This window comes from Myxocyprinus asiaticus, chromosome 28 (genome assembly GCF_019703515.2).
Source record: "Myxocyprinus asiaticus isolate MX2 ecotype Aquarium Trade chromosome 28, UBuf_Myxa_2, whole genome shotgun sequence".
NCBI classification, from domain to species: Eukaryota; Metazoa; Chordata; class Actinopteri; order Cypriniformes; family Catostomidae; genus Myxocyprinus; species Myxocyprinus asiaticus.
The window spans coordinates 5182609-5206034 of NC_059371.1; the positions used below are offsets into that span (position 1 = coordinate 5182609).

General features: G+C 37.6%; 2 protein-coding genes across 3 annotated transcripts in view; both read right to left on the minus strand.

Annotated features, from left to right (window-relative positions):
* The window catches only part of LOC127418874 (coiled-coil and C2 domain-containing protein 2A-like), a 47924-nt gene extending 36552 nt beyond the window's left edge, over positions 1-11372 (minus strand). The window contains exons 1-13 of one of the 2 annotated variants that reach the window (XM_051659732.1): positions 11226-11372; positions 10947-11050; positions 10789-10864; positions 9175-9231; positions 7759-7836; positions 5239-5383; positions 4880-4971; positions 4688-4789; positions 4045-4137; positions 1922-2116; positions 1555-1714; positions 1322-1458; positions 117-248 (exon numbers count right to left, since the gene is read on the minus strand). In XM_051659732.1, coding sequence (XP_051515692.1) covers positions 117-248; positions 1322-1458; positions 1555-1714; positions 1922-2116; positions 4045-4137; positions 4688-4789; positions 4880-4971; positions 5239-5383; positions 7759-7836; positions 9175-9231; positions 10789-10864; positions 10947-10972 — 1293 coding nt within the window. In that variant the 5' untranslated portion in view covers positions 10973-11050; positions 11226-11372. The remainder of the gene's footprint in view (positions 1-116; positions 249-1321; positions 1459-1554; positions 1715-1921; positions 2117-4044; positions 4138-4687; positions 4790-4879; positions 4972-5238; positions 5384-7758; positions 7837-9174; positions 9232-10788; positions 10865-10946; positions 11051-11225) is intronic. The other variant, XM_051659733.1, reaches the window with a different exon arrangement.
* Positions 11373-14180: 2808 nt separating this feature from the next.
* On the minus strand, positions 14181-15514 carry LOC127418943 (complement C1q tumor necrosis factor-related protein 7-like). The gene is made up of 2 exons (XM_051659883.1): positions 15298-15514; positions 14181-14812 (listed from the first exon to the last, which is right to left on the minus strand). The coding sequence occupies exons 1-2, from the start codon at positions 15512-15514 to the stop codon at positions 14181-14183; spliced, it is 849 nt and encodes a 282-aa protein (XP_051515843.1).
* Positions 15515-23426: the final 7912 nt, after the last annotated feature.

The following is a 23426-nucleotide window of genomic DNA, read 5'->3' on the forward strand; positions in this document are numbered from 1 at the left end:
TGGAGCTTACCATTTTGGTGTGAAATGTGCAGATGGTCACTGGGCATGCCGTGTAAGACTGAGACTACAAGTGACTGTAAGATTCATCCAGCAATGAAAACACTGAAATGTCTCACCTTTCTGCACACAGTGTGCAGTGCAGGGTCTAGCTCATCCTCTAGGTGAAAGAGAGGCGGTCTCGAGGAGGATTCTTTGATTGGGTCAGGCAGAGCCATAATCCGTCCATCATCTCCAAACCACTTCCTGCCCTGCAGCACAAATCGCAAACACTCATTATTACAGAAGCCACTTCTTTTGTCCAGGAGGGGAATTAATGCAAGAGTAAAAAAAACACTATGATTTGCATGTCCTGGAGGAAATAGATGTGCTTAAATTTTAGGTACGTTTTGGTGTCAGTCTTTGGTTCGGTGTAAATAAAATGCCGCATTACAGATTTTTTGCCATTGTAATGACACTCATTCATGCATGTAAAGGCAGGTATAGATAAATAAATAGATAGAAGATAGAAAACCCACCACAATTCAGTATGCACATAAATGCAAGTAGACCCATCTCAATTCAATGCAAACAGATGCAAGAAAGAAGACCAATCGAAAATCAGTATGCAAATTTACAATGACGTCATCACTGTCAGTTAGATTTTGAATGGTTAGATTTTTAAACCTAAATCTTACATTTATTTGAAAGCACAAAGTGTGCAAAATAAAAAATAGACTGCACACCTAAGACCAAAGTCAGTTCCAAAATATTCCAAAATTTTGTTTTGAAAATAATTTCAGTCTTTGGCACTGATTATAAATTTAATTACTTTATAAATCAGTGCCTAAGACTGGAATTATTTTCAAAACAATATTTTGGAATATTTAACAGAGCACATGCTCAAATAAGTGTGTGAGCATTTGAAAGAAGTCGTGTGTCAGTCAGACAGCACGCAAGTACTGAAAACATCAGTGCTCGGTACTACCCGTACTGTAGAAAAACTGGTATCATAATTTTTTTTATTGATTTTTTTAGTACCGACTTGGTACCGAAGTACCGGTACTTTTAACAACACTAACATAAATCAATCATTAATTACAGTCACTGAACTGCCTTAAACATTTTTATCAAAACCAATTCCTTGACAAATTTGAGAGGCTTATTTCTTGTATTTCGTATATAATATGCAGTAGAAAATATGTTGGTAGAAACACTCAAATATATCAAGACTCAATAAACTGTTTTTCGATAAAGTATTTTCAATCAACAATCCAAACCAATCGGAAAATTAATAAACATGTGAGGAGAATGAGAATGACAGTTATGCTGTTTTGTGAATTACTTCGGCCTGCTTCAGGAGGCGGTTTTCTAGAATGTTCTGATTGGTCAGGGAGACAGGTGGTCTCTCCCCCACATACAGCCCCTCCTCCTCCATGTAACGTGGTCGCACATTCTCAGGCAGCTTACTGGAGGCAGGAACTGTGATACAGTCACACAAACACATGGAACATTGATCATTTCACCTGCTATAAGAGGGTTAGAGAGAAGAGCGATGTGAATGTTGCTACGCTGTACCTGGCCTCATGCTAGGAACAAAGAGGGTCTCCCTCTCTCTCTGCAGTTGTCTGCTGTAGCTCATGTACTCCGCCCTCCTCACTTCCAGGAAGTCCTGTGCTGAATGGTCAATGATGAACAAGTCCTCCTCCTCATCCCTGACCAGTGGAACATCTTCTTCCTAATCAGTGGAGATTGAAAGGGTAGCTGATGTGCAATTTCAAGCAGCATCAGCAGTGCCCTACAGTAAAGCATGCTATATTTCATCTAAAAACGTCCATTGTGATATAACCTGTTGTTTGTTAGCATGAAGTACAAATTTGCAAAAAAACGAAAAATGTTTTGCATGTTTTTAAGCAGGACCAAAGAACAAATGAACTCAAGTCACCCTGGCTTCTGACTCTTCCTCTGCTTCCACTTCCTCCTGCTCCTCTTGCTCTTCTGGGTCGGCCTCTGCTCCCTCCGCTGCTTCTCTTCTCCTGGCAGGTCTCTTCTGATGGCGCCATCGCTCTTGAGGCTCGCGGTCAAAGTTGAAGGTGAAGAAGTTGTACGCCTCTTCAGTGGTGGGTAAGCCAGCATCAACCTGCTCAATTAACAAACACACAAACACTTCAGGTAGATCTTCAAAACAAGAATGTTTTCAGAATGTGTCTCAAAACAATGGATAATGTAATGGATTTGTAAAATATTTCTGAGGATTTGTGTAACACATGGTAAATTCTGAGACAATTTAGAATAATGAGGATTTCAACTATTTTACTTGCCGTAATTTTAAATTCTAAAGAACATTTAAAGAATATTTTTCTTAATATTCTGATATTTAAAAATATCGGTGAGGATTTTAAGAATACTGGTGAATAGGGGGCCTGGGTAACTCAGCAAGTAAAGATGCTGACTACCACCCCTGGAGTCCCAAGTTAGAATCCAGGGTGTGCTGAGTGACTCCAGTCAGGCTTCCTAAGCAACCAATTGGCCTGGTTGCTAGGGTGGGTAGAGTCACGTTGAATTAACCTCCTTTTGGTCGCTATAATGTGGTTCTTGCTCTCGGTGGGGCGCGTGGCGAGTTGTGCGTGGATGCCGCGAAGGATAGCGTGAAGCCTCCATATGTGCTAGGTCTCCACGGTAACGCGCTCAACAAGCCACGTGATAAGATGCGCGGATTGATGGTCTCAGACGTGGAGGCAACTGAGATTCATCACTACACCACCACGAGGACTTAGAGCACATTGGGAATTGGGCATTCCAAATTGGGGAGAAAAGGGGAGAGAGAAAAAAAAAGAAAAAAAAAAGAATACTGGTGAATTTCAAAGGTTTTCTACAACACTAGTGAGGTTTTCAAGAATATTGGTGAATTCTAAAATGATTTTTGAATATTGGGGAAGAGTTTTAGAATATTGGTGAGTATTTTTAAAGTACTGGTGAAATCCAAGAGGATTCTAGAATATTGGTAAGAATTCTGGAATACTGATGAATTCAAAAAGGATTCTAGAATATTGGAGATCATTTCTAGAACACTGGTGAATTGCAAGAGTATTCTAGAATATTGGTGAGAATGTCTACAATATTCATGAGTATTTTTATAATACTGGTCCATTTCAAGAGGTTTCTACACTTTTGGTAAGGATCTCTAGAATATTGGTGAATTTCAAGTGGATTCTAAAATATTGGTGAGGAGTTTTAGAAAAAGGGTAAATTCTAAGAGGATTCAGTATTGGTGAAAATGTCTACAATATTTGTGAGTATGTTTTGGATATTGGTCAATTTCAAGAGGTTTTTAGAATATTGGTAAGTATTTTCTTAGAACACTGGTGAATTCCAAGAGGATTCTAGAATATTGGTAAAAATTTCTACAATATTTGTAAGTATTTTTAGAATATTGGTAAATTTCACAAGGATTCTAGAATATTGGTGAGGAGTTTTGAATATTGGTGAATTCCAAGAGGTTTCTAGAATATTGGTGACAATTTCTACAATATTTGTGTGTATGTTTTGAATATTGATCAGTTTCAAGAGGATTCTAGAATATTGGTGAGGAGTTTTTTAATCACTGGTGAATTCCAAAAGGATTATAGAATATTGGTGAGGATTTCTAGAGTATTGGTGTGTATTTCTAAAATACTGGTGAATTTCAAGCTAATTCTAGAATATTGATGAGTAATATTTAGAATACGGGTGAATTCCAAGAGGACTGTAAAATATAGATGAGGATTTCTATTTTATTGTTGAATTCCTAGAGGGTGAGGATTTTAAGAATATTGGTGAGAACTTCTAGAATAGTACTGACTTCTGAGATGATTTCTAGAATACTGGTGGACATTCAGCTCAACGACATTCTTCATTAATTCTGTCTAATCCAATTAATGCTTCACACTATGTGGGGAAAACTCAGCTTAATTTATACATAACACAAATATCTACAATGCTAGTAATCTGTGAATGCATTGACAAATGCAGAATACACCCTGTTGAATGTATAAAAAAAAAATTCTCCATGTTGGTGCAGACTCCGACCTTTCTGTTTTTGGCTGCACGTCTGGCCGCATCACGAAACTTTAACCTGGCAGCAAAAGACGAGTCTTCATACACCTGTACATCAGCATCAGTCTAAAAGAGAACACAATGACATAGGCTGTGAGCAGATCAGACTTAATTTCTTGGTTTTAAACTGAAGACGCTGTTTATTCATCTTCATTACAAGCTTGCTTTTACATATTACTCAACATTTGGACTTCAGAAACATCATATGAGAAAAAAGTTTGACTAAATGTTACAGGTCTGTATGCTGAGGTCTGCTGTAAATATGAGGATATCAGGACAATACATGTTTATTCCTGCAAAAATCATTTTCTTAAGCAGAATTTTATCTTGTTTTCCAGTAAAAATATTTACATATCCTAAAACAAGATAAATTTACTAAATCTTGCACAATTGTGTATGATAATATGACTTAAATTGAGAGAATACATTTTGAAATACATTTTTCAACACAAACTTAATCATAATTTAGTAACGTTTGTGCTTAAAACAAGAATAAATGTTTGCTAATGGGCTCTTTCTCAGGGAAGTTTAGACGTTTTACTGGAAAACAAGACCAACATAATTGTTAAAACTGATCAACAACATCATCAAATAGCTATTTCAAAGGGTATCTTACATCTCTATCAAATCTTGTGAGGGTCTCTCTGTCTCGTAGACTCTGCAGGCGACTGGTGGGCTCAATGATGGTCTCCTGCTGTAGAAGACTAGCAGCTTTAGACTGCAAGGAGGACACAACAGAGAACATTAATCTAATTATACTGAAAATGAAGTCCTCTTTTTCTTCCAAATGGTCCTAGATGAACTATACCTTGGCAGCTCTCAGCTTCTCAGTCACACGCTGTCTCATGGACGTCACTGATTGACTGGAGCCTGGTCTCACCACAGGATGAGGAGGAAGATCTAGAGAGAGTATGAGAATGACAATATGCATTATTTCACAAGACACTGCATATTTAATTCAGCAAATGGCATCTAATTAACATCTTGGATATATAAATGAGCATTTTGCATCCAATTTTGTGTAAAAATGTCTTAACATTTGGCATTTCTATAAAAAGAAATAAGTCCATTTTTGAAAATTGATACTGTGCAGTAATGACCTCTGGTTCATTATGTGTTTTCTGAGGTTTGTAGAAGTCTACAGTATAAAGTGTAGCGTTCTCTCACCTCTTGGAGACCGCAATGATGGAATTTCTACACGCTGTACATCCTCTCCTCTCTCCTCCTCTTTTCTCATCTCCTGCACTGCTGTCACCTCCTGCACTACTTCTCCCTCATCTGGAGGAGACTCCACCGCTCTCTTCTTGAGCAGCTGAAACATAAAGATCATACTCAGATATCACTTTCAACTAAAATGAACCCAAGTGAAACCCACTTTTATTAATGCAGAGTGAGTGATCTGCTGAGAATTTGAGTGAGTCTGATAGTTTTGACTTAATCGGTTCTACTGATAAATGGCACCCAACAACGCCACTGGTTGATTCTCAATAAAAAAATATGTAACTGCATTTTGAATAGAGACAACAAGGACCATTAAGATTTATTTCATTGTGACATTATTTTTAGGACATTTCAGCACAATTTACCCCCCAATTCTCATTAACCTAACAAATTTATATATATATATATATATATATATATATATATATATATATATATATATATATATATATGTGTAGGTCCCCCTCGTGCCACCAAAACAGCGCCAACCCGCATCTCAGAATAGCATTCTGAGATGATATTCTTCTCAACACAATTGTACAGAGCGGTTATCTGAGTTACCGTAGACTTTGTTTGAACCAGTCTGGCCATTCTCTGTTGACCTCTCTCATCAACAAGGCATTTCCATCCACAGAACTGCCGCTCACTGGATGTTTTTTTAGCACCATTCTGAGTAAATTCTAGAGACTGTTGTGTGTGAAAATCCCAGGAGATCAGCAGTTACAGAAATACTCAAATCAGCCCATCTGACACCAACAATCATCCACGTGATTATCTAATCAGCCAATCGTGTGGCAGCAGTGTAGTGCATAAAATCATGCAGATACGGGTCAGGAGCTTCAGTTAATGTTCACATCAACCATCAGAATGGGGAAAAAATGTGATCTCAGTGATTTGGAGTGTGGCATGATTGTTGGTGCCAGATGGGCTGGTTTGAGTATTTCTGTAACTGCTGATCTCCTGGGATTTCACACACAACAGTCTCTAGAATTTACTCAGAATGGTGCCAAAAACAAAAAACATCCAGTGAGCATCAGTTCTGTGGATGGAAACGCCTTGTTGATGAGAGAGGTCAACAGAGAATGGCCAGACTGGTTTGAACTGACAAAGTCTACGGTAACTCAGATAACCGCTCTGTACAATTGTGTTGAGAAGAATATCATCTCAGAATGCTATTCTGAGATGCGGATTGGTGCTGTTTTGCCGGCACGAGGGGGACCTACACAATATTAGGCAGGTGGTTTTAATGTTGTGGCTGATCAGTGTATTTACAGTAAATATATAAATATGTATATGTGTATATATATTTATTTATTTAATTTTAATTTTATTTTTTGTATTACAGTATTTTAAAAATGAAAAACAGCGAACATTTAAGGCAATTCCAAGAGAGTATTACTACAATGTGTAAATACTTTAAACGTGAAAATATGCTATCAACTTTCACATTGCAGTAATGGCAATAAAATAATGCCCATCATTTTTTGCATTGCGGTAATGAGAATTAGGGGTAAAATGTGTGTAAATGTGCATCATGAATATTATCACTATATAAACACTTTAATGGCCTAAAAATAGGCTTTATTTTCTATATGCAAAATATAATGTATTTGTTTCTTTTGATTTTGGAGTAAAATAGGACCAGGACAATTTCTTGACAGGTTTCAGACAGGAAGCAACGCTATTCACAGATACAGTAACTCAGTTAATATATTTTATAAATTAGGGATATAAAAGGTCAATACTTAAATTAAAAAGACATGAATTTCTTTCCATGCTCTTTATGCTTTTTAAACTGAAAGGTTAAATAAATACATTAATACACTTTACAATTCAGTCAAAATGCCCATCTTGGTGAAGTATTAATGTAAAGACTGTTGGTAATGTCTTATGTTGGTTAAGTCAATGTAAAAAGGAAGGGGAAAAAATTCAGAATTCATTTAAAAATATCTGATTTGTTCATTAGGTGTTGCAGTGTAAATGCAGCCTGTGTATTAGTATTTGCTGTGATATTAAAATTGGTATCGAGAATCATGAAATCTCACTGATATTGGTATCGACTACAGGAATTTTGTTATGGTGACAACCCTAGTTTGAATAATTACTCCACTTTTTACAGCCAATTATTCTCAAGTGAGAAATATTCAGCATGTTAAGCTTAACAGAAACAAAGAAAAAAAAAGATTAATATAATACTGCGACCATAAATACAATGGCATTATTTCGTTACAATTGTTAGTAAAAAAAAAAAAAAAAAATGGTTCTGCAAATCGGTTACCTGACATTTACACATACAAATAACCTGTATCGCATATCAGATATTTTTCTTTTATGGCTGTCAAACTATCCAAATATACATTCTGTTACTCTTCTAACATAACCCGCCAACACAGAGGATGTAATACAAATAAAAAAGTAATCTTTATCTGAATTACGTCTCAATATAAAAGTTACCACAGTCCTCACCTTCTTTTTTTTCATTCTCTCCGCCTTCACTGAACGCCTGAGTGTCTCACCCAGGTCCTCTTCTCCAACTGCCAGCTCCTGATATTACATATTGGGAATTACATGTAATGATAATGGCCAGCAAATGTAGGCCAACTGTGCCACCCGGGGCATATTTAGTAAACATCACTGAAAGGGTCCAGTTAGATGAAATGACATCACACTACTACAACAATACTTCCGTTACAGGTTAGAAGAAGCTTGTTTTTCAGAGGAAATTAGTACATGAATACAAGAAGAATGACAAAGAATAGCAAACAGATTCAAGAGAAAACAGATCCTAAAGTATACTTATCCTACATAAACCAAGAAACCAAATCACAGTAGGAAAAAAAGCATGTACATTTTCTGGATATAGCAGGTTCTAGAGATAGTTTAAATAAAAATGAAACTTTTGTCATCATAAGATCTCCTTTTCTGTTTCACAGAGGACAGGAAATAAAACAGGGTTAGATTGACAGGAGTGTTAGTAAATGATGACAACATTTTCATTTTATTTCTATTCCTTTAACATACAATACAAACATTATAGAAAATCAAAGACAGAAGCAACATTCTAGGGAAGACTAATGCAGCCGGAAAAGATTAGCATGCACTGAAAAAAATGTTTTACTTTTTTTTTTAGCTTTACTTCATTTGCATTAATTATGTGTACAACACAAAATATCAATTCTAAGGTGAACTCCGAGAGATCTAAAGTAAAAGAATAATTGTGAGTTCCTTGAAATTCTTTGGCTTAAAAATCCATAAAATTAAGATTTTTAGTACTACTAACTCAAACATTCAAGTACAGAACTGAGGTTGTGGGGAATACCCATAAGCCCTTGTGCTTGAATAATTTAATCACATTTGTTTGGTCAAAAGGAACTTATTAGGACATTTAATTCATTGATATTAAGAATTCATTGAGCCTTTGGCTCTTTTTAGTATTATTGACGTTGTTTTACAGTAATTAGTTGTTTTGTGTAAAGTCACCAAGGTGATTAGTGTTTCCTTTGGTGAAGTTGGGTCCTGTATAATCCATGGAATTTTACCTTGTGCGTGTGAACGTACATAGCTGAAAAACAACTTTTTCGTGGAATCAAGTTTAATGACTGACCTTTGTCATTATTTTCTTTTGAGCCAAACAATGAGCCATTAGTTCTTAAATCTTAATTGTGTGACACATTTTTAAGCAAATAAAGTTGAGTGAACCTATACATTTGTGTATATGGTTTTCTAGTTATACAGGCATAAAATGACCATAAGTTGAATTTAATTCAAATATAAATGCCGTATTTTTGCATCATGCTTTTTAAGTAAATCCAACACATTGGTTTTTTTTTTACTGTGTGGGTTAGTGCTTGGAGAAGTTGAAAGGGTGAGAAGAGAACCAACCTCCACCGCAGTGTGCTCATTCTCCTTAGACATATCCCAGTCTGACGGAACCAAAGCCTACAGCACATCAGCACAGCCTTTATGTTGACAGCATTGACAGATGTGTGAGTGCGTTTACTAGACGTGCATACTTTTCTTGTAGAAAATCGCTAATCTCACATGAAAATCTGGTATCTATATACACTCACTGATCACTTTTTTAGGAATACTATACTAATACTGGGTAGGGCTTCCCTTTGCTCTCAAAACATTCCTTTGAGATTCTTTTCTTTTCCATGTTGACATGATTGCATCACACAATTTCTGCAGATTTGTCAGCTGCACATCCATGCTGCAAATCTCCCGTTCTACCACATCCCAAAAGTGTTCTTTTAGATTCAGATCCGGTGACTGGGAAGGCCACTGAAGAACAGTGAACTCATTGTCATGTTCATGAAACCGGTTTGAGACAACTTTTGCTTTGTGACATGATGTATTATTATGCTGGAAGTAGCCATTAGTAGATGGGTAAATTGTGGCCATGAAGGGAAGCACATGGTCAGCAACAATACTCAAATAGGCTCATTCAAGCGATGATTCATTGGTATTAACAGGCCCAAAGTGTGCCAAGAAAACATTCCCCACACCATCAAACCACCGCCAACAGCCTGGACTGTTGACACAAGGCAGGTTGGGTCCATGGATTAATGCTGTTGGCGGAAAATTCTGACCCTACCATCTGTGTACCTCAGCAGAAATCGAGAGTCATCAGACCAGGCTATGTTTTTCCAGTCTTTAAATGTCCAGTTTTGGTGAGCCTGTGCCCACTGCAGCCTCAGCTTTCTGTTCTTGGCTGACATAAGTGGAACCCGACGTGTTCTGCCTTGAGGTTCGACGTGTTGTGCATTCTGAGATGCTATTATGCTCACTATAATTGTACAGGAGGGATTATCGGAGTTACCGTAGCCTTTCTGTCAGCTCAAACCAGTCTGGCCATTCTCCGTTGACATCTTTCATCAACAAGGCATTTTCATTCACAGAACTGGCGCTCACTGGATGTTTTTTTGTTTTTGGCACCATTCGGAGTAAATTCTAGAGACTGTTGTGTGTGAAAATCCCAGGAGACCAGCAGTTACAGAAATACTCAAACCAGCCTATCTGGCACCAACAATTATGCCACGCTCCAAATCACTGAGATCAAATTTTTTCCCCATTCTGATGGTTGATGTGAACATTAATAGAAGCTCCTGACCCATATATGAATGATTTTATGCATTGCACTACTACCACACGATTGGCTAATCAGATAATCGCATGAATAAGTAGGTGTACAGGTGTACATAATAAAGTGCTCAGAGAGTGTATATTAACTACAGTAAATCTGAATGCACGTGTTTTTATCGCCTTGTGATCAACCTCAACGAAAGATCAATATACAGTATCTTTGTACTATACAATACTTACTATGATACAGTATAGTATGGTACTATACAATACAATACTGCATTTTTATACAATATTATAATGTACCGTAAAACACAATATTCCACTGTGCTATTCAATAGTCTCCTGTCCTACACTATACTTGGCTTTTTCTGGCAGGCAGTCATTGGTACAGAGAAAAATAAATAATACCTGTTTATCATCTCTGACTCTTCCTAAAGACTGCTGCAGAGCTCTTCTCTTGTTCTTTATCTTCTCCCGAACGTCACTAAAGGAAACAGTACAGAAATACTCCTTCATACATATACAAACAGTGGATTTTATTGTTGTTTTTCCTACAGTGAGGTTACCTGGGCGATGACATTTCGGTAGTCATGTATTTTGACTATTCAGACCAGAAATGTGTTCACTTCATATCAGACCACGATTGCAGGAGAGTTTCTTGATCTCTTAACTGTAAGGAAACAGATAAACATGAGAACGAGAGACGCTTTTTACTGGAGATATGTAACATTGTATCAGTCACTGTATATACACAGTCATCAGGGCTCTTTTGATTGTATTATTCGCACAGTGCTATAAGAAGTATAGTAAATATGGAATCCCTCCATTCAAGAAATAAACATTACCCTGTGTAGAAGAGATCAACTAATGAGTATGCAAACACATCTCCAGACTTCAATAGCAGACTTTGAATATTCAGATTACTGTTTTCATTGATAAACCTGTTACCGCCATGCTGAGTCTCTCGCTGCCTGGTAACGGAGGTAAATAATCTGCTGTCGAACACACAGCGACACACTTCCTGTCCGTCCCACTCTGTTTCAGAGCGTCTTTCATTGGCTCACAAGCCCGTCAATCACACGAATTCGTCGACGTCACGGAGCAACGCTTCAATCCAAAATCCTGTTTGGAATTGTACCTTGGTAAGAAAAACTCTGTAAGGCAAGAAATGAATTTTTTTACCTAGACTTAAAAAAGCAAAACTAAGATTTAGCAGTTGGCTTCAAAGAGATTTATCTTTTCCTGGTAGAGTTCTTTTAACTAAAGCTGAAGGTCTATCTTGCTTTATATACCCAGCTATTTCTATAATTATGATAACACCTGTAAACAAATTAACAGATTATTATTTAACATCTTTTGGAAAAACAAACATCAACATTTGAAAAAATGGGTTTAATGTGGTAAAAAAGCCAATGGATGTTTTGACATGTTAGACTTTTTTAATGTTAATAATACTTTTAAAATGAATTGGGTTAAAAAAAATGTGTTAATTCACCAGACTCTATCTGGCACTTTATCATTTACACATTTGGCAGACGCTTTAATCCAAAGTGATTTCCAGTGCACTTATTACAGGGACAATACCCCCAGAGCGAGATGGAGTTAAGTGTCTTTCTCAGGGACACAATGGTGAGGGCTGTGGGGATCAAACTGGCAACCTTCTGATTTCCAGTTAAGTGCTTTAGCCCACTATGCCACCACCACTCTACCTTATGCACACTTATCCCACATAATATTTTTAAAATGGTGGGAGAGCTTAAATTCTTGTTAACTTACCCTTCTAAGCTCCCAATAAAACTTTCCAAATTCCACTGGCATGGAAACTTTTTGTCCACAATTTCACCCCTCGCAAGGTGAAGTTCTGGAATAATGACATGATTATAGCAAAGAACAAGTCTATTTTCTTAAGAACTGGCATGAAAAAGGAATAGATTATCTTTGTGATATGTTAGATACAGAAGGGAATGTTTACTCTTATTTTGATGTCATGTCTAAACACAACTTTCCTGCTGTCCATAAGGAATTTCTCACAGTGATAAAAGCAATACCTAGTGGTCTTGTTCATTTAATGAGATGTAATTTATCATTTGGAGAGATTGTAAAGATTGAACAAAAATTTCTAGTAGAAGATAGGAACATTTATGACCCAAAATGTAGTAATACAATTAAAAGAAATGTTTTTCTCTCAAGGAAATGTATCACCCCTAGGGGAAAGTTACTATATACATTTTGTATCCCCAACAAAGTCAGAGAAATACACCTACAAATTTTACATAAAATATACCCTACTAACCATATCACATCTAAATTTGGTAATAATGATTTGAATTGTAATTTTTGTAAAAACAATCTTGAGTCAGTCAATCATCTTTTTTTAAAATCATGTATTCCCTGTCTTTGTCTAGACTTTTATGTTGAAATTCTTGTTTAGTTCCCCATTCCTGTTTCCTGTGTTAGTTTTGTAGTCCTTTGTAGTTTTATTTCATAATTGGTTCTCCCTGATTGTTTCCCCAGGTGTTCCTTGTTTTACCTTGTGTATTTAAGCCCTTGTTTCCCATTGTTAGTTTGTCAGTCTTCACATGTATTGTCATGTTCTGCACCTGGTTCCCTGTTTTTTTTTTTTTTTTTTTTAAATATAGTTACCTTGTTCAGCTTTTGTTTACATTAAAAGCTGCATTTAGATCCTCCATCCTCGCCTGCCTCGTTACATTCTCCATGACTTTGCCTAATTATGACACTAAAAACAATAATAAAAAAAAAAGTGTCAAACTGTTAAATTGTATGATGAACTTTTGAATGTATCATAATTTGTTAATTCATTGCCTCTGTATATTTAACTTTTGTACTATTTTGGGTACTTAATGTATTTTTATTTTCTTTTTCCTCTTATCTCCCTTTCCACGAGAAACACCACTACACGGCATGTCCACTACAAGTAACGCCTCCTTGGATCACAAAGCAATTCTATTGGCTGTAAGAACTTTTAAGATCCTGTGCAATTGCTGTATGATTCATATTGTCAATAACTTTTAAATTATATGTAAAGCTGATTTGTCTTACCCCCCTGGCATTTTTCCCCTCAAGCATAAACCCCACTAAATTTTGTTAGATTTCCCTGAAAACAAGAACTATCTTATGTCATTCTGCTTCTCAAGTAAATTTTTCTTGTTTTAATGATGCGATTTTTTTTATTATTTTTTTTTTTTTTTTACTGAAAATAAGTCAAAAATACTCTAAAGAAAGGTTTTTTATATGTTTTTGCAGCGCAGTAGTAAAGCTTCTTCTCTACACTTTCAGCACTTTCTCCTCACTGCTGCCACCTAGCGATATGGCAGAATGATTTTATTCAATGAAGTTGCTTAAGTATTAATCATTTTACAAACTTTATTTTTTAATCTTTGTGGTTACAGTCAGATACAGTGGTGGGGTTAAGGTTAAGCTTAGGTTTAGGGCTTACAGTGGGATCCCCAATAAACACAACAAACACTCTTGCAACACTTCAGCATTTCGCCGATTATTTGAAGGGGGCGTAACTTACAGTTTTCAGTGATATCAGAATGACCATTTGTGCAGATTTGCTTTAATAAATACCCTTTTTGGACTGGGGAGGAAGTTTTGAGTTCTGAAAGTACCTGCATTTTTCATAGTAAACTTTATCTCAAAAGATCAAGAAAAAACTGATTCCACATGATATTACCCCTTTAAAACATGAAATTAGTAATTGGCCATACGATAATAAAACTTTAACCCCTTTGAAAATGTTAATTTAGCATTGGAGTGTCTTTGTTGACAAATTGCTACTATTTGTAGTCTTCCGACAGTGTATCCAGGTAATTTGTATCTGCGTAAAGTAAAAACCCAGAGAAGAGACTGTCAGCCCAACCGGGGTCAGCGAACAACCCGTTCTGGACCCTGTAGAAGATTTCCAGCCACACCTCATCCTCTGGGTTCAGAAACATCACCGTCGAGCCAGACGCAACATCATGGTTGCCGGTGTTGGCATCAAACATTTTGATGCGGTACTGTCCGTCCTGGACTAGTCTGATGGCAAGGTGTTTGTTGGCCAGAGTGATGTCATATGAGAAGTTGTAGATTCCTGTATATGCGCAGATGAATTTTCCAATCTCTGGGTTGTAGTGGCCACCCTCGTTAAACAGGACTTTGTTGAACTTGATCGGTGCTTGCTCAGCAGGGTAGCTACTGGTGATGCCTATAGAGAAGGCGGATTTGTGAACCAAACTTCCACACCTGCAGACGCCCGATGCTCCCAGTGGGCCACGTTGACCATTGTCTCCCTTTTGTCCGAGATATCCTGAGGGACCAGGAGGCCCTGAAACTCCAGGATCACCCTCAGGGCCCCGTCTGCCGGTAAAACCCCTCTCTCCATGCTCCCCGAGCTTCCCCGTCAGCCCAACTCTGCCTCTGATGCCTGAAACAAACAGAGGACTTTTTAAAGGATAGTTGAAAAAAAAATCCTCTTTAACTCACCATCACATCATCAATTACTTATTCTCCAAACCTGTATGACTTTCTTTCTTTATGAAAGGAGAAATTTGAAGAATGTACTTACAGTTTTTTTTCCATACAAGTACAAAGAATGGGTACTGAGAATTTCAAGCTTCAAAAACGACACAAAAACATACAGGATGCATAAAAGTATCATACAAGTGGTCCATATAACTCATGCCCTATGTATAATAAGTCTTCTGGAGACTCACTGACTCAATGATCTGTCACAGGTGTAAACAGTTCTCTAGAGGGAAAGATTATCAGTGAATAATGACTTAAAGTTTGTAAAACGAGTTTGTTTCCAGACGGATATTGCAAATATTGTGCGATTGCCAAACTTGCAAAACAGTCTGGACTACTAGCTTTGTCTGAAAAACCATTCAACTGGTCAGTTGGTTCCTTTGACTGGATCTCCTTTTTCTCCCTTTACCCCCTTCCGTCCATCCCACTCATCTCTTCCTGGAATTCCGACATGTCCGGGGTCCAGGGGACCAAGCATTCCTGGTACTCCTGGCAAACCTGGAATGCTGCAGATAAATTGGGGCAGGGCTCTTTTGGACTTAGCCTCTAGTAGCTGAGCTATAATGTACTGAGAGAGACAGAACACGCACACAATCACCCACATCCTGAGACCTAAACACAAAAACAGAAGAGCAAAAATGAATGAAAATGAATTTTGTGATAATTTACACACCATGATGTTGTTCGAAACCCAAAGACATCAGTTTCGATGTCAGTGACATTGAATTTCATTGATTCTCATGTGTCTTGTGACGATTCATCTTGGTCATTAAACCTGCACTGAAAAACATTTTAACCTAAAAATGTTCTTCATGTGGTAACATTTACAGTAAATGAACTGGTTGGATTCAAGTAAAAAATATTGAAATGTCTGAATCAACCTGAATAAATTAGGTTACACCAAGAAAACAAAATGTTTAAAGGTTAGATCAAGTACAAATAGCTCCTTAAGGTAACAAGGTTGCCACTTTTTACAGTGTGGCGTCTTGATGCACCATCTTTGAATGTACGAGAACGCAAATGAGATTCAAGAGCTACGGCAAAGGGAAAGATTTTTGCGAATAACTATTTAAATTCCAGTCTACTCATCTCACAAGTTAAAGTATGAATTAAGAATGCCTTGTAATAAACATATGTAGCATATGAGTTGTATTGTCTACTTTTATTATACTGAAGAAGCAAAAACATTTTGGATCATGTTTGGAACAACATGAGACTGAGTAAATTATGACAGAATTTGCATTTTTGGGTGAACCAATCCTTTAAACAACCCTTCTGGAATTTGTGTAATAACAAGCGTGTCTATTCTGAAGAAATACAATCTTAAACATGAAGAAGAAGAGGATGATTAATGACCTCATAATAACCTCATGCATTTGAAACAAATGCTCCTTTTGAACCTTTTAACTGGACCTTTTATCAATTAAAAAAAAATAAAAAATTTTGACATTGGATCACCAGCTAACATGGAACAATCTCAGAACTTTGGCATTCTCTAAACGTTTTTCTAACGTTCTCTAAAAGTTTATCTCAAAGTTATTAACAAATGTTCTTGCAATAACATTAATAGAACGCTCTTTTTTTGCCGTTGATAAACGTTCTCAAAATGTTAGCATGAAAACAGTATTCATACATCCTTAGTAGAACATTCTTAAAAAGTTATTAGATTGTAAAAATAAAAACTACACAATTTTCCAACATTTTTCAGAACATTACTGTTACCAAGAAAAAAACTTTCTTAAAACATTTAAAATTCTGGACATTTAGAACTTTCCCATAACTTTTAAATAACATTTTTTACAACCTAATGGGAATGTTAGGAAAATGTTCTTATAGCATATAATTGTTAGCTGGGAGATTATTTTGTGTTCATTTAAAATAAATAAGATGTCATAAAACATCTACTGAAAAAAGATTCCAGATCAACAGCAGAAACTCATTTGTTTCTTTTAAGGAAAAGCCAAGTTTACATGTGTATCCCAGGACAAGAGACCCTAAAAAGGAACGACTGCAAGTCCAGGCTTGAAAGAGACAAAAAGACAGACAGGAGAAATGCATTGTAAGTTTGCTTATGATATGTACATCAGCCCTTATAAAACAAGACAGCACAACTTCTCAGCACATGTTGTCATTGGGAAAACAACTGCAGAAAAATTCATTGCAACTACTCATCACACCATTGTCCTAACGAACCCGCTGCACCCAGATATGTACAGACATGTGAATGGCCAAAATTATGTTCATACACAAATATATGCACTGATGCAGTCTTGAACAATCCAGAGCTTTGTGTTTAACTACAGGTAACAGCTCTGCAGAGACACATGACATGATCTTATGCACTGCTCTCATAGGGTCACCAGGTGTGGACATAAAACAGCCCATTACCAATCATCGAAATCTCTGTTTTGCATTTTCAGATTTCTGTTCATTTTTAGGCCTACTGTGTAATGTAAGTAGCAGCAATAAACAAAGATACAAAGCATTATTTACAAAGTCACAAACAGCACATTTAATCTGAGACAGGACAGATTTTTAGGGGTTGCTTGGATAATTTAAATGCAGACAGTACAGTGCAACTGCTGTTTTTACTTCAGATTTAGGATTTTAAGCGGAAGTTTACCTATATTTCTCCTGATACATTACACCTGTAAATTCACTGTATTGTAGTCAAACACAGTTGGCCTGTCTGTTTCCATACCAAAATAAAAACCATCTTGCCTGTTTTGACATGCAGAAGGTGGCTGTTGGTTTGTCAAAAATCTTTACATTCATCTAATTCATGCAATAGGTCAAACCCTCAAACTGCAGAACAAGTTTAACAATAGCCTAATTCCATGGGAAAACTGTGGATTTGGCAACCATCTTCTCTGAATGATACAGTAATGGCAGCTCTAGTCCAGCTCATGCTGGAACCAGATCATCATTGAACTTAGAGGACTGTGTCAGTTTGGAACATATTTGTGAAATGGTTACAATAAACAAACTACAAACTATTTCATTTTCCAATATATGCCACAATGGAAATGTACACTGTCAAGAAAGTAGACAAATAATGTTTTTAAAAAAGTGCCCAGGAATTCTGATATCCAAATCAAACATTATGAGAGAATTAGGGGGTGCAAAAACTTGTCGACTATTCAACTAGTTCTGCAACTATTTGACGTGCTGAGTCTGTGTTGACTAAAGTCCAAAACATAGTCTACACAAGTATGTGAACATATGCGCTTCTAGCTACTCAAACTAAATATCAAGCATTGTTGTGTCCCAAATAGTGTCAGACCGCCATTCATACACACAAGTATGTTGCCACAAGGGGCGCTATAGTGAGATTAGGGTGAACTGTTCACTTCTACGGTAAGATTTCTCTTTCAAACCAACTACTGTCATGGTGGAGCAACAGTTTGAAGAGAATACTGCAGAGCAAGTAAGGTAAAGTCAATATATTTACAGGAAATTACCTAAATAATATTAAATCCAATGTATGGGCAAAGACATTCGAAGGTAACTCTTTCACCCCCTTGAGTACTGAGGTTTGTTACTGCCATTGTAATGCAAGAATGCACATTAACCATGTTCAACCGGACCATGTGTCACCAACGCATTAGCCAAGTATGAGTATGTGTACTTGCGTAAAGTATGTTTCTGGCCTAATTGTGGATCACATGACTTCAGTTCACTTGTTGTACGGTAAACAGGATAGTTCAGAATTTTTTCCTACTTAAATTCAGACCCAATGTGTCAATTTTAGATAAGCGCCACCATGCAGCAAATGTTCATGCCCTTAAAATTACCCACATTGTACCTTTTGACCATGTTTTTTTTTTTTTTTTTTACAGATATAATATTTAATTATTCTAATTGTCAGCTTTTATACTCAAAATGAAAGGTTAACTGTATTTCTATTGTAAAAGAATTGTACCACCTCTGACATATAGTGTAGGTTCTGCTCTTTCCAGAAGAAATACTATTGTAAAAGCTTGTGTTCAGTGAGGAAAAAAGCCCATGTTTATAATCAAAAGAGTGGTGTTGTATATCTCTTGTACTCTGCTGGGTCTTTTTTGACTTGCACTGTGAAATGGTTAGGATAGTCAGTCGTCAGACCAAAACAACATTCTTTCACTTACTCCTGTCCTGTTAGATCAGCCTGGCCTGGTGACAGCAGGAGGAAGATTTCATTTCGAGTTAATTTCCATTGTTCACCTACAAGACAAAATTCAAACCCTGAAACGAATCAAATGTCACACAATCAACCCCACTCCCAAAAGTAGAGGCCTCCTCTTTGGCGCCCTCCCAGCAGGTGAAGCCCTAGGCGACCGCCTAGTTCGACTATGCCTAGAAACGACCCTGGCTTGTAGTCAGCGTCAGTACTCACTGAGCTACCCAGGCCCCCATTATACTCCATCTTAAAGTATTTTTAATAGCATTTTACTCTTTAATGATTATTATGGATGCAATTTTTATGGCTATAGTAATTGAGAGATCACATGGAGTTTGTGGATGTGTTATGTGTCATCTACCCATAGACAAACAACTAGGGGTGTAAAGTAGTTAATTACTATATATTTAAATTATATTTTGGGAAATTTGTACTTATCAGTACTATTAAAAATGAATCTTACTCAATTACATTTACAAGCAAAAAACATACATATGTTTTTATTCATATGTCATGCTTTATTGGCTGCTGTTTTATGCTTTATTTAATGCTTCTTTTTTTTCTTTTACAATTTCATGGAAACAAAGTATAAACAATGGTGCCAAAAAGTATTTGGACACTTAAAATATAATTAAATGTGTATGAATGTCTTTGCATTATACAACATAATATCAAACTAAGTGGCATTTATGTTAAATATAGCATAAGCAGAGATTGCAAGCAAGACTTTTCAATAAAAACATATTTGTAGGTTTACAATTATAAATCCGTAGATATGCTATTCAAATAAACATAAAAAAGTATTGTGACACATTCTGGTTGTCAAACTTAGTGGAACATGTCCATATTGTAGTTAATGTGATAAGCTACACCTGTAGTTACTCAGGGGAGCTGACTTCATGCATCCACAAAAATTATCTTGGGACCACTTGGTTAGCATGAAAAGTTGAGTCTTTATCGCAATGAAACAGTTTTACTCTTCAGTGCACTTTAAGCTAACAGTTTTAAACTAAAATTCAGTTTCCTTTTTTTTTTTAAATAAGCAAGAAAAATAACTTGCCAGTTTATTTGGAAATTGTCGGATTGTTGTCATTGTCTTGGTTTATTCTTGCAGTGATGTCCTCTGCCTTATTTTCTGGACTTCAAAGATGTTTGGCCTTTCATTCTCTATGTTCTTTCTTTCTCTGCTCTTTTTTCTTGAACAGCCATGAATAAGCCAAATCTTTGCAGAACATATAATATAATCTGCGCTCTCCTAAAATCAAACAACCCTACTTTTAGTAAGTAAAGCTGACTATATCTGTCTCTTTCCCTCCCTACTTACAGTATTTCCATATTCTCTCCATTTAGTTTGGTCTTTCTGAATGACTGCATCACTGTCTATTTGTAAGGTCTTTGCAGTGATCTTTCTGATTTTCAGACTAAAGAATTTAAACACCCACTGCAGAAACACACCTCTGGAGTTCCTCAGTGAGGTCACACAGTTGCCACAGCAATCACACATTCCACAAACACGAACACAAATAAAAACATTTAATTACATACCACAGATCAAATTATGTATCAAAACATCTTGTCATGCAACCTGCAAAAATATCTATTTTAATATTAAAGATAAAAAATAAAACTTCTATTCACATTGAAGTTTTGGCACAATATAAGAAAAGTACAGAGGAGATTTGAATAACAGATGAAATTACTAACTAAAAAAACTCTGTTTGAAGTGAAGTAAATTCTGTGTTTGTATACATATACTGTATATATCCCAGAGAGGAGGGAACAAGATGCTGTGTCAGTTGCTGATGCTATAGGAAGCTCTGCTCTGGAGTGAGAATTTCTGAAGCCCTTTAAAATCATGGCAATTCATTGGCGGATGGCGCTTGACGGCCCGCCCCCGATGCGCACGTCACTGCGAGCATATAAACAGAGCACGGCACCATTTCATCTGAAAAGGGAAGAGAGCGCATCTCTCGAACCCTTAAAAGCGAGTAATCAGTAGTGTGGCCAGTGAACGCAGCGTCTCATTCCCTCCTTTCAGGGAACCAGGGTTAAAGTCATAACCATACCGTTCCCTTTCAAGTCAGTCACTTCGATGCTGCGTCAGTTGCTGAAGCCATGAGAATCGTACACCACCACTCCGTGCTACTGTTCCACACACCAGCAATGTCTACTAGCCAGCAGTGTAGTTAAAGGGCATTGACAGATTCTCCCCTTCATGTTGACAAACAGAAGGGCAAGAGAAATAAATCTAACAATTTAAGAGAAAAAAGTGGCAGTGACACTAGCCAATCCAGATAGTGAAGCAATGCAAAACTATAGCCATACACACCATGATGGGGAAAATGGTTGGAACGGTCCATTGCACATACACTGCATTAGCAAGAAAGGTAGTGAATGATTGAGATATTAACCCTCCTTCGCAGTAAGAATATGAAAAGAGAGGGAAGAGACATCCAAGTTGTAAAACCTGGCAAAGGTGTTAGGTGAAGCCCAGCCTGCAGCCAAGCACATGTCCTCCAAGGACACACCCTTAGCCCACACCCTGAAGGAGGCCATGCTCCTTGTAGAGTGAGCCTTAACATCCGTTGGACATTTCACACCTTGCATGGACAACCCAGTGAGAAAGTCTTTGTTTGGAAATGGTCAAACCCTATGAACAGCCTCCAGTGTAGACAAAGAGCTGATCTGTCAGCCTAAACTGACTCATACGGTCAACGTACATGCAGAGCGCACACAGAGGAAAGAGCATGTGTTGTTTCTGTGCCTCGTCTGACATGAACGGAGGAGGAGAGAAAGCTTGTAAGGTAACAATCTGAGCCCTGAAAGAAGTGGCCAAAACCTTGGGCACATAACATTCCCTAGGCTTGAGAATGTCTTTTTACAAGCCCGGTCTAAACTCCAAGCAACAGTCATTGACCGATAAGGCCTGAAGATCCCCAAAAGAGAATTTTTTTTTCACAACTAAATCCAAAGCGAACTGCAGCGCAGTCTTTAGAGAGAGTAAGCGTAAGCTTACTGTATCAGGTGGCTCGAATGGGGAACCTGTAACCGCATTTAGCACAAGTGTTAAGTCCAAGACCGGGACAGTAAAGGGGCGAGAGGGTCTCAGCTGTCTCTGACCTCATAAAAATATGATGACCAGGGGGTTTTTGACCACTTACAAACCACCCAAGGGAGTGGTTTGTGGTGCGTGGATGGTGTGAGCATGGATGGTGTGAGTCCTGCATCCAAACAATCCTGTATGAAGTGAAGTTTTGTCTGCACAGGGCATCTATCAGCTCCACCTGCTCTGGAAACCAAGGACAGAACAGAATGGTGTTAAAACAAGGCAGCCACCTCACTCAAGTGTGTAGCTATGCTTGACTGTGCTCAGTACCCAACTGGAAATACGGGGAAGATCACGTCCGCATGATGGGCCAGATGACATAGGGTCCACCTGTGTCCAGCAGGGATTGAACACCGCCCACCCTCGAGGAGCAGTCTTGCAGTGTGACTGGGTTGACATGGGGAACTGGAAATGAGCTCATTTTGGTGCACGTTTGTGCCCGAGCAATTGCAGCGGGGCGTGAGCATTTTATTGGAGCGTGACAACAATTTGGCATGGAGCAAACAACAGGTCGTCACGGGCGGACCCAATGACGCTGGCGACAACTCCTCCTCAAATTCCCCATGCTCTTTATCCTGAACTCGCACGCCTCCCTCAGGCCTTCCCTCGGGAGCCGTAGAAGGAGTATGGTGGGAGGAGGGGGTCTGGCATCGTCATCTTGAAAGAAGGAAAGCCAAGAGCAAAGCGTCTTTAGTTCCAAGTGCTCACAGCGAATGCAATCAGTTTCACCGAAAGCTGATTCAGCGTGAGCTTTGCCCAGGCAAATAAAGCAGCAATCGTGCCTGTCTTACAGAGGGATATAATATTTGCATTTACATTTATTCATTTGGCAAACGCTTTTATCCAAAGTGACTTACAAAAGAGGAATAATACATCATAAGCGATTCATCTTAAAGAGACTGGTATGAAAAGTGCTGCATTACGAAGTTTCACTAGCATCAGATTAGTAGTATCCAAGACAGATTAGAGTGCAACAAGAATATATATAACACTCACATGGTGGAAAATATTTGCGAAAGGTCATCTTGAAAAAGATGTCTAAGTGATAAAGGATATGCTGTCCATTGGAGCACAACAGGAAAGTAGAAAATAATCCACTCGCTGAAGATGTGCAGTATCAACTGCGAAGCGAAGGTTCATCTGCCTGAGGAGCACAACAGGAAAGTAGAGATTAATCCACTTGCTGAAGATGTGCAGTATCAATGACGAAGCGAAGATTTGGGCATCTAGAGTATGAGAGATAACGTTATT